Source organism: Alosa pseudoharengus, unplaced genomic scaffold (assembly GCF_046254945.1).
Source record: "Alosa pseudoharengus isolate Yale_2024_CS ecotype anadromous, Long Island Sound unplaced genomic scaffold, YU_APseudo_1.1 YU_APseudo_1.1_scf_15, whole genome shotgun sequence".
NCBI lineage: Eukaryota > Metazoa > Chordata > Actinopteri > Clupeiformes > Clupeidae > Alosa > Alosa pseudoharengus.
Genome location: NW_027468620.1, coordinates 11,313,626 through 11,329,001, shown reverse-complemented (window position 1 = coordinate 11,329,001; position 15,376 = coordinate 11,313,626). Strand labels below are relative to the sequence as shown.

The following is a 15,376-nucleotide window of genomic DNA, read 5'->3' as shown; positions in this document are numbered from 1 at the left end:
TCGCCTCTGCTCAGGCAACACATGCAGTATGTATCCACACACACACACACACACTACATGCACCACCTGTTACATGATGGACTGACAGTGTATTACTGTTCCCCTAAATCTGTAATTCATGCATAAGAGTTGACCATGTCCACCCAACTGTAATGTTCCTTATGATGAACAACAAATCTGCAATGCTTCCTCTCCTATCTTTCTCTTCCATGCTCTCCTCCTCTCCTCTCAAGGTTCAAGAAGAACAGAGACAGGAAGAGGGCATGTTTGAGACCAGCCAAGCCAAAAAAAAACAAGGCACTCTAACTTCCCGTCAGCGCTACACAAACAAGACCGCAGTCGTCCTTCAACTGACTGCCTACAATATCAACCATCAACCGTTCACTTCAGCAACCGTTTTAACTTTTATAATACTGTAATCCGTAACACTCTGTTGCATAGTGCCTACTCATATTCTCTCATATTCATATACTCTTATTGCTTTGGAATAATAATTAAAAAAAACAAATACCCATAACAATATGCCTTGGTCTCATGAATAATGAAAGAATGTTAATATTGAATGGTCTGACACCATCCTTGTCTTCTGCTTTGTTATAAATTATTTAAGTCGTCCACCTAAAGCAACACACTACGTTTCGATGAGAGAGCTTCGTCCGTTCTTTCCCTTAATTGCGCTGTCTGCACCTTTATCCCGGGAAATAACAGTGCTGTCGAGTGTCGACGGTGAGTATATAATACCAGTAAATGCACTTCATTATAGAGGCAGCGGCGTGATTTACGACCCACGGTAAAACGGAAGAAATAAGGCAAGACACTTCTCCCTCTTCACAAATCCAAACGAATGACTTTTAATCGAGCTAGTTTCTTTAAAGAAAAGTTGTCACGTTATCTTCGGGATCTATGAATTTGAAGAGGACACAGCTAAACTCTTTTGTTTCAGATAAATAAGCAAAACTGTTAAACGGCTAACCTTGCCGGCTACAGTTAAGGATCTGCGTGCCTTCCATATGGACCTTCACATGCAGTCACACACAACCCACCTGAATACCTCAAAACAACCCAAGCATCCAATGTGTCGGCTTTTAAATGAGGCTTACCAGCAGAGCGGTTGGTTTGCAGAAGTCTTTGGAAGGATGTTTTCTCTGATATTTACAAGAGCACTTATAGATTCTGCACCATGTTAGTGCAGCTGACAGATTTTAGTCCAGTAAAGGGAGCATGTCCCCTTGTTCTGCTATCGCTCCGGGGCGTTATCGATCTCCACACCCCTAACGCATGACCCTACTTGTTATCTGAGACGCCGCCGTGGATGGAGAGGCGCATGGACCGACGTCTTTGGTAACCAATCCCTACACCGACTGATAATAGGGGGAACACATGAAAATGAAGGCGGGGCGATTTCTGTCAGTGGTTGCCCTGGGAAACGGACAGGAGGACCGCTTCATCAGACGTTTAGGAAGAGGCTATATGCCATGCAGAAAAGGGTAGGCCTATGCATCGGACCGTCCACCAATTAACACCTAGCTGTAGCGCGAGAGCAAAACAACCACTCGGCGCTGCCGGTTATTTTAAATCTCAAGAGGCTATTCATCCATGGTGACAAATGAATGAGACATGATTCACAATGTCTGCTTCTACTGGGTAGTTGCTTCCTGTTTTGCTGCCTGAGACTGAGAATGTGCTTTAGGAAAATGTGAGGGAGGGATATGGGGAACCTGATCAGCTAGCAGAGGAAGTTGGTCTGACTGGAGCGAAGTGGTGTCCAGGGCACTTCCCCTGTGGAATATAAATCCGACACATACATCCGAGACTTCCTGATGGGGACTGGTCAGTCGCCCTCCAGAAAAGTTCCTACAGCCACTCATGATGGAATCATCTCATGTTTGCCGGTCTAGTGGTGACCTGCACATTGTGTGTGTGAGTATGTGTGTGTGTGTGTGTGTGTGTGTAGCCGGCCAGTTGAGCGTGTTGGCAGAGATCGGAGAGTTTTTACACCCCAGTTCACCAATACAGAGAGTCTGTTGCTAACAACCTTGTACTCTCCAGCATAATACACGCACACACACACAAACACACTCACACACATACACTCACACACAAATGGACCAGTAACAGAATACAAAGAGCATATCTGACTTGGAAGGTCTGTAATCAGACCCCTGAGGCCCTCATGTCCAGCCCATCTGGGTCAGCAGTATACATGCTCACTGAAAAATGTTCACAAACAAACGCACTGAAAATACACTGTCAAAAGCTGTGTGTGCACACAAGCACACACATACACACAAGCACTGACAGGGAAAAAGATACATGTGTATCATGTGTGTGAGTTTTTCATGTTTGTGAGTGTGTACTTGAGTACATAAGTTGTTATTTTTATTGGAAGGACTTTCCACTGTGGTACTAGTCTCTGGAGTGATGCTACCAGGAGAATTTTCCTGAGGATCTCCAGAGAAACTGTTGCCGTGGTGTCCAACCTGTCCCAGCCTCCTCAGACACATGCTATCGTTGCTGGAAAAGTAAGGTTTGGTTGTCCTTTTGTCTCCATCTTTATTAGTGAATGGTTCAAGAACCTGTAACTGAATCAGATTTGTGAGACTTCATGAGATTTCCTGGTTTAGATATAAGGGTCAGACACACACACACACACACACACACACACACACACACACACACACACACACAAACACCAGTTTAGCTTTACTGTTTGGACTATATTCAGGCCCAGCTGTTGACTCCAGAATGGGTCAAGGTAAATCAGAGCAACAGTTTAACATATTTACTCCCAAGAGGGTAGTGCTGCATTTCATTTGTTCTCCCGAGACGGATTGTTTCCCCATGTTACTAACAGGAAGTTGCAAATGGATCACCCCCGGAAGTCATATCCCGACTCGTCAGCTCGTTTGAATCCCCGAGTTTGAATTAAATCCAAGATGACCCATTAACAATAAATGAGTGCTGTAGACATGCACTGTTTATTAGCAGTTTTGTCCCATTTGTGTGCCATTAAATCAATTGTACAAATGCTATGTTGTACCACATTTGTTTGTATAACATACTAATTCTTTGTAACAAACTGGTATTACTATATCAATTGCGGTAGCATTTTATGTTTATGTAATTTAGCAGACACTTTTGTTCTCACGACTTGTTAACAAGCCGAATTCAACCAGCTCGCGTTTTCACATACTGTAGATGTGACATCATTCCAAAAGACTAGTCGTTTTATGAGACAACTGGAACACCGCATTTACAGTAATATTTGTAAAAGAGTGCCTGTCACTAATGTACTTGCTGATCTACACACAATGCTGTATACCTCTTGTGTACCACATCCCTATGAGTATACTGACTGAGATTAGATTATTCAATAATAATAATAATACTAATAACATTAATAATAATTACATTTTATTTAAAAGTGCCTTTCATGACATCCTAGGTGACTTTGTCACAAACATACAAATCCAATAGGAATACAAATACAATTCATGAAACACTAAATTACAAAATACTCATTGTATCAACTAATTAATTCGATAAGTAACCATGTCACAATGAGTATGCCAGTCTGAAGAGAAGGGTATATTTAGCAGGTTTGAGTTCAGGAATGTATTCACTGTGCTGGATGTGATGGGGAAGGGAATTCCAGAGCTTAAAATAGTATAGAATAGCCCAGGGCCGTAGTCACCATAGACATTGAGGGGGACGTGTCCCCCCCCCAATTTTCAAATATGACCAAAATGTCCCCCCCAATATTCGGACATAGAAAGCGCTATACTAGGCCTACAGGAAACCAACACGTATCTGAAATGTAATCAAACGTAAATAACGCACAAATTAGTGACCTATGGTTCCAGAGTAGCCTACACCCCTGAGTGGTTTGTCCTGGTGATTTTCCGTTTTTCGTTAGTGGCGTGCGCTATCAAAAGCTTCCATTTACTGCACCCTACTGCGGTGAGGTAGGGCTGTCAACAATATCGTAAAAGCTACCGGTACAATTTTCACACTACTTCTTGGAAAGGTGTAGCACAGGCTAAGGAAATCCCATACATGTACATGTTTGGAGCCGATCAGACTGAAAGGGAACATTTTCCATATTGTAGCCTATTCTCGCAATGATAGCGATAGTGAAACGTTTTATTTTAAATGATGAATTTGTGCAAGCCTGTGTCATTTCTTTCACGTCTTTCAACATAAATAATGCATTCATATGCTAGTAGTAATGCCAGAAATTACCATGTAGGCCTCTTAGAAAAGATTGTTGCATCTTGCATATTATTTAGATGCGCACTCATCCATGCAGGCAAAACGTGATCTGGCGACGTTTACAATACGTGATAGCCTAGTTAATGTGAATCGTGGACAATAACCAAAGAAAGGAATTTGCACCTCCATTCGCCAATTAAAGGCTGTAGTAGGCCTAATGTTTCTACATGTTGGCACAAAACATCATTTCTGTCAGAAGCCAGTCTATAATGCATACAGGGGTAACATGAGGTGAGTCAGACAGAAGAGGGGCCTGTCTTAGTAGCCTATTCCTGAATCCTGTCCCTTTCAAACTACGTTAAAATTGTGTGATTAGCCGCCAGCATAATAAAATCTAAATTAAAAAATAAAATCTTATTAGGCTCCAAACCTATGAGTCTAAGCCTTAGTTTAAAAAAATCTTCAGGTGTAAGTAATCAAAGAACCACATTCTGTGTAATATAGAGGTTATCATAAGATACTGTAGTTTGTAATTTCTTTTAAAGTATACATTTTGAACACAAATGGGTCAGGGACGGACCAGTGAAGTTGCTTCTTCTCCACCCTTCTCTTTTCACAAAACTCACGGGGGGGGGGGGGGGGGGGGGGGCGGGGGGTCGGCATCTGTGTCCGTCAAAAGTTTGGAATAACCTAATTGACTGACCTAACTAACGACTTGTTTGTGATTTTTAATAATATTTTTGCATGAAATGTATTGAAATTCTGTTTGGGGGTCCCTCAGACCCCACCACAGATTTGGTCCCCCCCCAATGTTGACATCATGACTATGGCCTTGGAATAGCCTACCTTCTGCCTTTATGTTGTGAGCACATGACTATACTGCATGCATGTACACCCCCGCCCCCCCCCCCCCACACACACACCCCTCCTGATGTCTGTAAGTGAGTACAGTATGTACACTATATTGCCAAAAGTATTGGGTCACCTGCCTTGACTCAAGTTCATATACACCAAACTCTGTCGTACTTGTCTGACTGCACTGAGCCAAGTTTAAAGTTTGGTGTGGAGTTGTTTTTCAGGAGCTGGGCTTGGGCCGTTAGTTTCAGTGAAAGGAACTCTGAATGCTTCAGCATACCAAGAGATCTTGGACAATTCCATGCTCCCAACTTTTTGGGAACAGTTTGGGGATGGCCCCTTCCTGTTCCAACAAGACTGTGCACCAGTGCACAAAGCAATGTCCATAAAAACATGGATGGCAGAGTTTGGTGTGGATGAACTTGACTGGCCTGCACAGAATCCTGACCTCAACCCTATAGAACACCTTTGGGATGAATTAGAACGGAGACCAAGAGCCAAGCCTTCTCGTCCAACATCAGTGTGTGACCTCACAAATGCGCTTCTGAAAGAATGGTCAAAAATTCCCATAAACACACTCCCCAGAAAAGTTGAAGCTGCTATAGCTGCAAAGGGTGGACCGACGTCATATTAAACCATATGGATTAAGAATGGGAGGAAGGTGACCCAATACTTTTGTCAATATAGTGTATCTGGGTATGGTTCATCTACACCTTCCCATTTTGCCTGCTCTATGGATGAGTATGCTACTCTCCCTGTTCTATGGATAAGAGTGCTATTCTCCCTGCTCTAAGTATGCAGTAGAATCTAGAGGTGAGGTATGTGGAAGGGCTGTAGAATCTACTGACAGGGTATGCGGAGGGGCAGTAGAATCTAGCGTTGGGGTATGTGGAGGGGCAATACAAACTAGTCCAGAGTCTATGGGGGAATCATGGGCGCTTTGTCAGAGGTGGTCTCCTCTGAGTCCATGTAGGGGTACTCCTCCATCTCAGTTTCCTGAGAGCTGTTCTCAGGGGGTCCCCCAAAACAGCCCTGCCCCTTCTCCGAACGCCTTTTCTGTCTTGGGGGTTGTGCACATCCCTGGAGACCTGCGCTGATACCATGGGGTGACTGGAGACGACTATTGCTGGGTAGGAAAGCAAGGGAGGAGGGGTGCCCCCCAGTGATGACATGGAAGAAGGAGAAGGTGTGTTCAGTGGCACCTCCTTCAGTCACTTGCACGTCCGCAAGGGATGGGTCACGGTAGGCATCGCGTGACTCCAATTTCGGAGGCTCTGTCTTCTTTCGTTTGCTCAGGATGAAGTTTAGGAAGCCAGTGACCAACAGCATGGTGCCTGCCAGTGAGGAGGACATGAAAACACACACACACATTTTTTCAAAACATGAAAGGCGAATTTAGCCTAACATTAACAGCAAACGTTGTATCTTATTTACTTACTGAAAGAAAATACATGTATAACCATATTGTTATATAAGTAGTATTCTTAAAGATGGCATAGATATGTGCTGTGAGTGAAAAGAAAGTATGTCATTTAGGGTTAAGCATGGATGTAGAAACCTAGATACCACATTGGCCTCCAGAACGTGTACCGCTGTGTACCGTCATCTTACTGACAGGGGAACACACCTTTAAGAACATAAACAGAGAAGCACACTCAAGAACCCAGTGCTGGAGAATCTAGCTAGAGGAATACACTCAAGAACCCAGCTAGAGGAACAGACTCAAGAACTCAGCCAGATGAACATTCTGGACAACCCAGCTAGAGGAACACTGGATAACTCAGACAGAGGAACAAACATGCTGGAGAACCCAGACAGAGGAACATGCTGGAGAACAGACAAAGGAACTTTAATGGTCTTATTATGTGTTCTTGTATGTTACTATCAACAATAGCTTTGGCAACACTGTTCCCATTCAGTCATGCTAACACTGCAATGCAACTTTGAATTTGAAATTTGGAACATGCTGGAGAACCCAGATCCAGAACATGCTGGAGAACCCAGACCTGGTATGATGACGTGCCAGAGTAGCACAGGGTGCAGGAAACACACCACAGACATCATGGTGTAGAAGAGAAACTTCTGAAAACCTCCAACTCGGGCCATCTTCTTCCACAACACAAACACCTTCCAGCCTGGAGGACATCTGAGGAGAGGAGGGAGAGAGAGGAGAGGAGAGAGGAGAAGACAGGAGAGAATAAAGTGATGGTGCAAAGGAGGCAGAGAGGATAATAAGATAGAGGTAAGGACAGAAGGTGGGAGAGAGGAGAAGAGAAAACAGGATATAGGATAGAAGGTACAGTAGGGGAGGAGAGGAGAGGTGATGAGAGGAGAGCAGATGGGAGAAAAGAGAGAATGTAGGAAAGGAGACGAGAGAGGAGAAGACAGGAGACAAACACAGAGGAGATGAGAGAGGGGTGGAGGGAAGGGAGATATGAGAGGAGGAGAGGAGGGGATTAGGAAGAGGAGGGCAGGATAGAGGAAAGAGGGTAGAACAGCAGAGAAAAGAGAAGAGAGGTATACAAAGTCATGAGGAGGAGCAGGAAGATTGAATATTTCATATTTCAAGGCAGTACAGAGAGCATATAAACTCTTATGAATGTGTTTCTTAATGCCTGCTTATGCTTATATAAGAAAGGTGTGACAGTAATATGTGTTTATGGTCAGATAGGTGTGTGTTCAGGTGAGAGACAAGTGCTGTGTGGTATGGGACCTGCTTGTGGTTAGACAGCGTTCAAGTGCGAGGTGTGCTCAGGTGAGAGGTGAGTGTCCAGCTGGTGAAATATTGTGTTCAGGTGAGAGATGAGTGGCTGAGTGCTCTTACGGGAGACATGCTTCCAGTAGGGCGTCGATGAAGAAGGCCATCTCAAACGCCATCATTCCCCCAGAGCACACACTGGGCAGGACACACATCAGAGCTGCTATCAACCTCTAAAATGTGTGTGGGTGGGGTGTGTGTACTATGTGTCTGTTTGCGTGTACTATGTGTGAATGTGTGTGTGAGTGTGTGCCTATGTGTGTGTGAGAGTGAGTGTGTGTGAGTATGTGTGCATGTGAGTGTGTGTGTGTGTGTGTACTGTATGTGTGTGTGTGTGTGTGTGTACTGTATGAGTGTGTGTGTGTGTGTGTGTTTATACACATGCTGAGGGAAAGGATAACTCACCATTAACATAGTTGCCAACTCTCACGCATTGGCCGTGAGACACACGCATTTGATTAGTTTCACACACTCACACGCCACACCCCCGATTTCTCACGCTGATGTGTCAACCCGGTCGGTCAGATGCCTGAAAAATGAGTTTAGCCTATCTATAGATCTACCTGTTGAGCCACGCTTATGCTTTCAGAGACGGTGAGAGCAGTGGCGGAGCTAGGGGGTGGCTTAGGGGGCTTAAGCCCCGAATCTTTTTTCAAAAGCCTCAAATCTTTTTTTAGTGGTTTAAATTCCCGGCAACTCTTATTTCCAATATAACTTCCCCTCGGTTTCTCTATAAATGTCACAAAATGCTCTATTACTGAGGAAATATATCCCTTATTTTCAAAGCCCAATATTGAAAAATAATTTGACTTGCTACACGATCTATGCCAGGTCTCTGGGCTAACCGCTATGTTGATTTCAATGGTTAGATTGATTTGTTTAGATCCAGTGAAAATGCTGCCTTGACAACGCTACGTCATGGCTTCGGTGTTCACTTTTACAGTCTGTGATAAAACACTTTGTGTATATGTTGTTGAAACGTTATGGATATTAGAAAGTTTTTCAAAAGACCACCCAGCTCCGTTCAAGCAACAGCATCGCCCGGATGACGGATGGATGGTGTTGTTTCAGGTTGGTGATTTCACGTTAAGAGCTTTCAGTCAGTTAGGCAGGCTAACGTTAGGCTACTCGGCTAGCTCCCTAAATGCTTAACGTTAACGTTAATGTCCTCGTTCGTCGGCGGAAAAGGCAAATTCAGTACTCTCATAGGCTAGCTAAGCCTACTGCAGAATAAGAAATTCCAGCTCCCAAAACAAAGTGATCCTCGTCTTGTAATAAATTAGGCTACACTGTTTTGAAATGTCAGAAAAACCCATTAACAGTTATCTGCCCATGTCAACTTTTCAGTGTCATATGTTGCACAAAAGAATGTTAACTGTCTACCTTAAAACCTTGTTGATATGCTATCCACCACCACAGATCTTATAATCCAAGAGTCCACATAAATATAAAAGTAATGTTATGTTGTTTTGGCTGCCTAACTAATTATTAACTAAAAAAAAAACAAAAAAACATTACAATGATATATTGAGAGGAAAGGGCCCTTTCCATAAGTGTGTTAATCAAGCACCATGCAGTCTGCATTCATAATCTAGGTGCTTGATTGTATGCACCTGTGTAAAGGGACCTGATGAAACCTATAAATAATCTTGCTAAATTACAAAATTAATATAATTTAGAAACGCCTATGTCAAGATGATAATGCAATCCTTCTAAAATACCCTTGTATCATGATGACTGGCCATACTGTAATTATATCATAATATTATGTATATTATAGTACAAGATATTCTATATATTTGTCACACAGATGAGATCAGGGAAGAGGAAGAAGGAGAATAGCAATAATAAACAATAATGTCATATCAAACAATAGCCTAATGAAAATAAACAAATACTATAATATACAAACCATAAGAAACACTTAATTAACTAAGTACATGCTAAACAGATATGAACAGATATTGCCTCTTGAAAGACCCAAAACTATAATTTTACACAGTGTGCCAGTCAGATACCTTGAATCTGTTGAATGTTAGTTTCACATTTTTTAAGTCTCAATGTGTCCATTAGTTTACACAAAATTCACTAAAAGTCATTATTTAAGGGGTTAATTAAAAAAAAAAAGTTAAATGGGCTAAGCCCCGAATGTTTACAATGTCTGGCTCCGCCCCTGGGTGAGAGGGTTCAAGAGCACCCTCTGTCTGTGGAATTTTCAAAATTTTCTCTCATTTGCGATGCTACTTCAGAAGCCGTCCGAGGCGCATTCCCCCCGCATTTCCCCGGCTTCAGGTATGCTTTGAGTATTATTGAGTATTTTTCACGCTGAAGTGTCAACCTGGTAGGTCAAATACCTGGCAGATGAGGTTCAACTAAACTAAACCTATACACATATCACACATCACGAACGTGCGGAATCTAAGCTTTCCAATGATATTAGCGCCAAGTTGCTGTGATAAATGGTTCGCGAGAAAATTAACATTGAACCGACGTGCAATTTAGGCTAATCATATTTGCATTTTGCACACAGTGCACACCCATTACTTTCGGTTTAATATTTCACTAACCCTTCACACAACACGTGGCAAACCCAATATCACAATAAACAGCAAACCGTACCGAATACGATATAAAGCATGCCTCTGTGCAATAAGTGGTCCGGTTTTGAAATTGCAACACATTTCTACATAGCCTCATTGGAGCGAAATTATAATGTATTCTAATGTAAACTATTTGTCAGTAGGCCTACATACATTTTTGTAAATTGCTCAGCCATAGATTATCCCACTATCATGGTTCTTATATTGTCAGGTTCCAGCCAATCCCATTACAGATAAATGAATATATTTATATTGGCATGCTTCCTAGTGACATTAATGCAAAAATATGAAGAAAATCAAATAACGAGACACAAATATTGATATAAAGCCTGACATAAGCCATATGCAAACATTCAAATCATGCAGATATGGGTAGGCTACATCCTGAAAAAGGAATAGCATGTAGGCTATAGGCTATGGCCATTACAATGACCAATATATTATCTTAAATAAACTAGCTGAATAACACAGGTGACCACTTCTGCATAATTTCATGGAGTGCTGAAATGTACACACATTTTTGAACATTTCTGAACTGTGAAATGTAGCATATGTTTTTCTGGTTGTGAACTTATTGCAATATCACCATAACTATTCCACCTGTGTGTGCATGGCTACAGCACAAATATTTCCATAAAAATAAGCAAGTCTGACCTCTGAATTTATTTTGAAAGTGCACCTGATTGATGTATTTAAAAGTTAAAATATACAAACATTTCTTAAATTCTTACAAAACACACACCCACTTTTTAAAATTGTTAGTTTTGACCCCCCCCCCCCCCCACTTTTGCCGTGCGAAATACCGGTGCTGTTTTCAGCATCTAGTGCTTCATTGTCATTTTCATTGGATTCTCCCATTTGCGCGTAAAATTGCTCATAAACTTTTTTTTTTTTGTTACACGCATTCTCCCATTCCTCTTCTTTCACACACACAGTTACAAGCGCCAAATTCCCTGCAGTGTTGAAGAGATCAGTCATCCCCCTCACTTTTGATAAGGTAAAAAGCCTTATAGGTATGCCAAATAAATAATAACCTATAGGTTTACGCTAGGCTATGTAAAACTCCCCATTAACAGCATCACGTCACTAACCACAGCTAAGACTGCACAATCTCTATTCACTCTGTTGGATATCTGAAGCCAGTTTGTCTACTTAGATACAGTAAATCCTCAAATTATTGCCGGGGTCTTAAGACAAAGTACAGCCCTATAGGGGCAGGATTGTATTCGAGACAGCCCTTTATTTCTTTTATTTTGAGACATTTCTTGGAGCGGCATACTGGTAGGCCTTCAAAAGCATGACATTTTCGGTTTAGTTTGATATTTAATTTACTTTTGGACTGTTTGATTATATTGTTAAATGTTGGGACTGATGGGCACTGAAATCTGGGGAGGTATTTGATGATCACTATTACGTTTCATGTAGTTGAAAGAGTGTCGGGATTTCAAACAAACCATCCGCTTTCATGCGTTCATTGAACGTCTGCGGTGCTGTAATGGAAACCTTATTGCGTAGCCAAGTAGCCTATTGAGTTATTTTTAAATTATGCATGATTTACTTTTTATTAATTTCGTAGGCTGGCTTTATTTTGTTATATAGAAGTATCTAAATAACCTGTTAAAATGTACCAGAATTCAGGAAATTGCATCTAGTCCAAAAAAATATTTTCTGGGGGAGGACCCACATACCCCCCCCCCTCTCTGAAATGTCCCACCCACTTTCACAATGCCTCCGACGCCCATGGTCCTAGTAGTAGGCTAGATCCCTTTGATACCAATGTTCATTTAACTCTGGGACCCTGGTCCCAGGGATGGATTACTGCACGGGCCTTCCGGGCCCAGACCCAGGGGCCCAAGGTGTCAGGGGGCCCTGAAGCCCAAGCCTTTGCATGGAATCATTGCCTCAATATCAACACATCAGGATGTAGGCTATATGAATCTGATTGAATTTAGTATATATCTCAAAACAAGCTTAACTCGTGTCACACTGCTGGCTAACAGCAAAATCCATCTTCTTTGTTTTCAAGTAGCAGGGAATTCAAGCCAAACCGTTGCAACTATGCCATCAATCATTATGTTATGCCCCCCTAACGACTCTATAGACGATTTGATTGGCCTGATAGAAGTTTAATTTTTCGAGCTCACAAGCCAATGGAGAGTTGCTAGACTAGCCCTGGAAGCAAATGTAATTTGCTGCCGCTAGGGTGTGTCTAGATTTTTAAGCTACCAAAATGCACTAGAATACAGGAAATCACATCAAACAAATAAAAAAAAATTCTGGGGGAGGACCCCCAAACCCCCCTTCCACATATGCGACAATTAGTGGGGAGCCCTTAATACATGTGGGCCAGGGGCCATGCCTGGTCCCTACACCTGAGAACCACTGATGTACGTTTTGTTTACTTTGTTTACTGTACTTTTTACTGTACGGTATAATGCTGAATGAGCCAAAAATTTCCGCAGCAATATTTTGGTTGGCCCCACCAAATCTCACTCCAAGGTTTTTTGAAAAGTTGGCAGCCCTGCATTAACACACACATGTACTGTTCTGTTTCACAGCAACTGCCTCTCAGCCAAGCCTAGTCTCAGAACTAAACAGCTTCCCTCCCAGATTCCTTTTCTCTCTCTCTCTCTCTCTCTTGCTCTCCCTCTACTCTCTCTTTCTCCTCTCTCTGTCACTCTATGCTATCTCTCTCTGTCTCCCTCTATCGCTCTGTTTTAAAATTGCAAGTTCAAAGATGGAAAGATTCTTTGTTATTATTTGGATATCTGGTTGTTTAAAAGTTTGGTAAAAACAAGCATTACGATAGAGCAGTGATATTCAAACGGGGGTCTTCGGTCCCTAGGGGGTCGGTCTGCGGAGGTACTGCAGGGGGTCCGCCAAATTAATTCCCCTCTTCCAATAATTGAAAATGTCCTATAGGCTACATAAACATAAACAGAACGTAGAAAGCATGCTAACATCACACAATGGGAGTCAATGGGCGAACTCGCTAGCAGTTACACTTTATACCTTCATTTTAAATTCAGATTGGGTTGTTTCTGAACACAATGGTAGAAATCTCTCTCACTGATCTCCAGTTCCTCCTTCTCTCTTTCTCACTATGTCCCTACTCCTTCCATCTCCCCTCCCTGTCTCACTCTCTCATCAACCGATTCCCCATTCCACATGTGTCTCTTACTGTCCACTCCTCAGGCCCTCCAGAGGACAAAGAGATGATAACAGGGATAACAGTGTGTGTGTGTGTGTGTGTGTGTGTGTGTGTGTGTGTGTGTGTGTGTGTGTGTGAGGGTGTGTGTTTGTGTGTGTGTGTTTGTGTGTGTGTGTGTGTGTGTGAGGGTGTGTCTGCAGGGTACTTACAGCAGGTAAACGGCTAGGCTGTGGTACTCTCCCTGTCTGAGGGTCTCTACACCAACTCCACAGAGCACTAAAATCACTCACACACAAACACACACACACACACACACACAGACGTTAACCCATAGGCAGTTACACAATGAAAACCTATGGCATATAGGAACTTAGGAACACTCACACACCACATGACACACACACACACAGCCACACACCTTGACATCAAATCAGGCACAACACACACACACACACAGCCATAGAGGGAGCAACCCTAAGGAATCTGTTAATGGATAAGTCACCGTTCTACACATGTGCAAATCATATCCTCGAAGATAATTTGTTTTCGCACATGCACAAAATATTTCATAAAATATTTAAAGAAGTACAAAGTTTCCGTGCACAAGTACAGATTGTTTTATACAGCTGCAAAACTCTATTACACATGTGAATATCTTTTCATGGGTACAAAATATTTATGCTGTTGTTTTGATTCCATAAAGTCAGAGTACACATCAGCACCAGGGGGACTGGGGGAGTTAGTTTTAGGGAAAAATGAAATAACTCAGCTGGTCTGTGTCTGTATGTGTGTGTGTGTGTGTGTGTGTGTGTGTGTGTGAGTCTGGACATTGATAGAGTGTGTTTGTGTGTGTGTGTTTACTGTATGTGTGTGTGCGCACGCAAGGAGTTTTATAGGCAGGTTCATGAGTGAGGAAAGAATTTGAGGCCGAGGGAATTAGGTCGGTTTTACACATTTTCTAGGGAATTAGAGAGGAAACACTCATACACACACACACACACACACACACACACACACACACACACTCACACACACACAAAGAATGAGAGAGAGACAGCAGCTGATTCAGGGTAAGACTGAAATCAGATCTGGCCCAGTTCAATAGCAGCCATTATTCTATTTAATGTATTTCATTTGACCCTTCTGACACACAGACAAGGCCTGGACACACACATAAACACTTACTGCAAAGACAGACACACACACACACACACACACACAATTAGCATTGGAATATCTTACACACAGAGGAGTTTGCATAGACGCATTGAGGAGCTAGCATAGAAATATCAACACACAGATGAATTGGCATGGGAATATTAACACACACAGGAGTTATCATAAAGATATCTATTGGCGGAGTTAGCATGGAGATATACACACACATGGAAGTTAGTATTAAGATATCTACAAATTAAGGAGTTAGCAGAAATACCTACCCAGGGCCACTGCAATAAAGGAGAATCAGACTGTGACTAAATGTTTGTTTATGTGAGTGTGTGTGCTTATGTATCTGTTGTGTATTGAATGTGTTTGCATGTGTGAAAAATACCAGTAGCATTATCTCTCTCTCTCCCTCTTTCTCTCTCTCTATCTGTCTCTCTCTATTTCTGTGTGTGTGTGTGTGTCTACCTGCAGCTGTAGAGATGCCCATGATCCGACAGGCACACTCCACTACAACCCACAACCCTTCCATCTCCATGGCAACAGTGGTGACAATGGAAGTTCAGAGTCTTCAGAGTCTTCACCACTCTACAGATATCTGTAGGTTAAGGTTCTGATATCCGTAGAAAACCAGCC

The 15,376-nt window shown here is 42.4% G+C and overlaps 3 protein-coding genes across 5 annotated transcripts in view; 1 reads left to right on the top strand and 2 right to left on the bottom strand.

Annotated features, from left to right (window-relative positions):
• Window positions 1–2,644, bottom strand: part of rassf4a (Ras association domain family member 4a) — a 47,920-nt gene extending 45,276 nt beyond the window's left edge. The window contains exon 1 of one of the 2 annotated variants that reach the window (XM_076285527.1): window positions 1,101–2,644. The gene's annotated coding sequence lies outside the window, so the exon portion shown is untranslated. The remainder of the gene's footprint in view (window positions 1–1,100) is intronic. The other variant, XM_076285525.1, reaches the window with a different exon arrangement.
• The window catches only part of cxcl18a.1 (chemokine (C-X-C motif) ligand 18a, duplicate 1), a 31,746-nt gene that overhangs the window by 11,595 nt on the left and 4,775 nt on the right, over window positions 1–15,376 (top strand). The window contains exon 4 of one of the 2 annotated variants that reach the window (XM_076285531.1): window positions 234–520. The exons of the other annotated variant lie outside the window; for it this stretch is intronic. Coding sequence (XP_076141646.1) covers window positions 234–306 — 73 coding nt within the window. The 3' untranslated portion in view covers window positions 307–520. Of the gene's footprint in view, window positions 1–233; window positions 521–15,376 lie in introns of those variants that run through there. 2 annotated transcript variants of the gene reach the window in all.
• Window positions 5,874–15,360, bottom strand: tmem72 (transmembrane protein 72). Its single transcript, XM_076285528.1, has 5 exons — window positions 15,209–15,360; window positions 13,786–13,852; window positions 7,892–7,963; window positions 7,074–7,213; window positions 5,874–6,401 (listed from the first exon to the last, which is right to left on the bottom strand). Exons 1-5 carry the CDS (start codon window positions 15,276–15,278, stop codon window positions 5,986–5,988), a joined length of 765 nt encoding a protein of 254 aa, XP_076141643.1. The 5' UTR covers window positions 15,279–15,360; the 3' UTR covers window positions 5,874–5,985.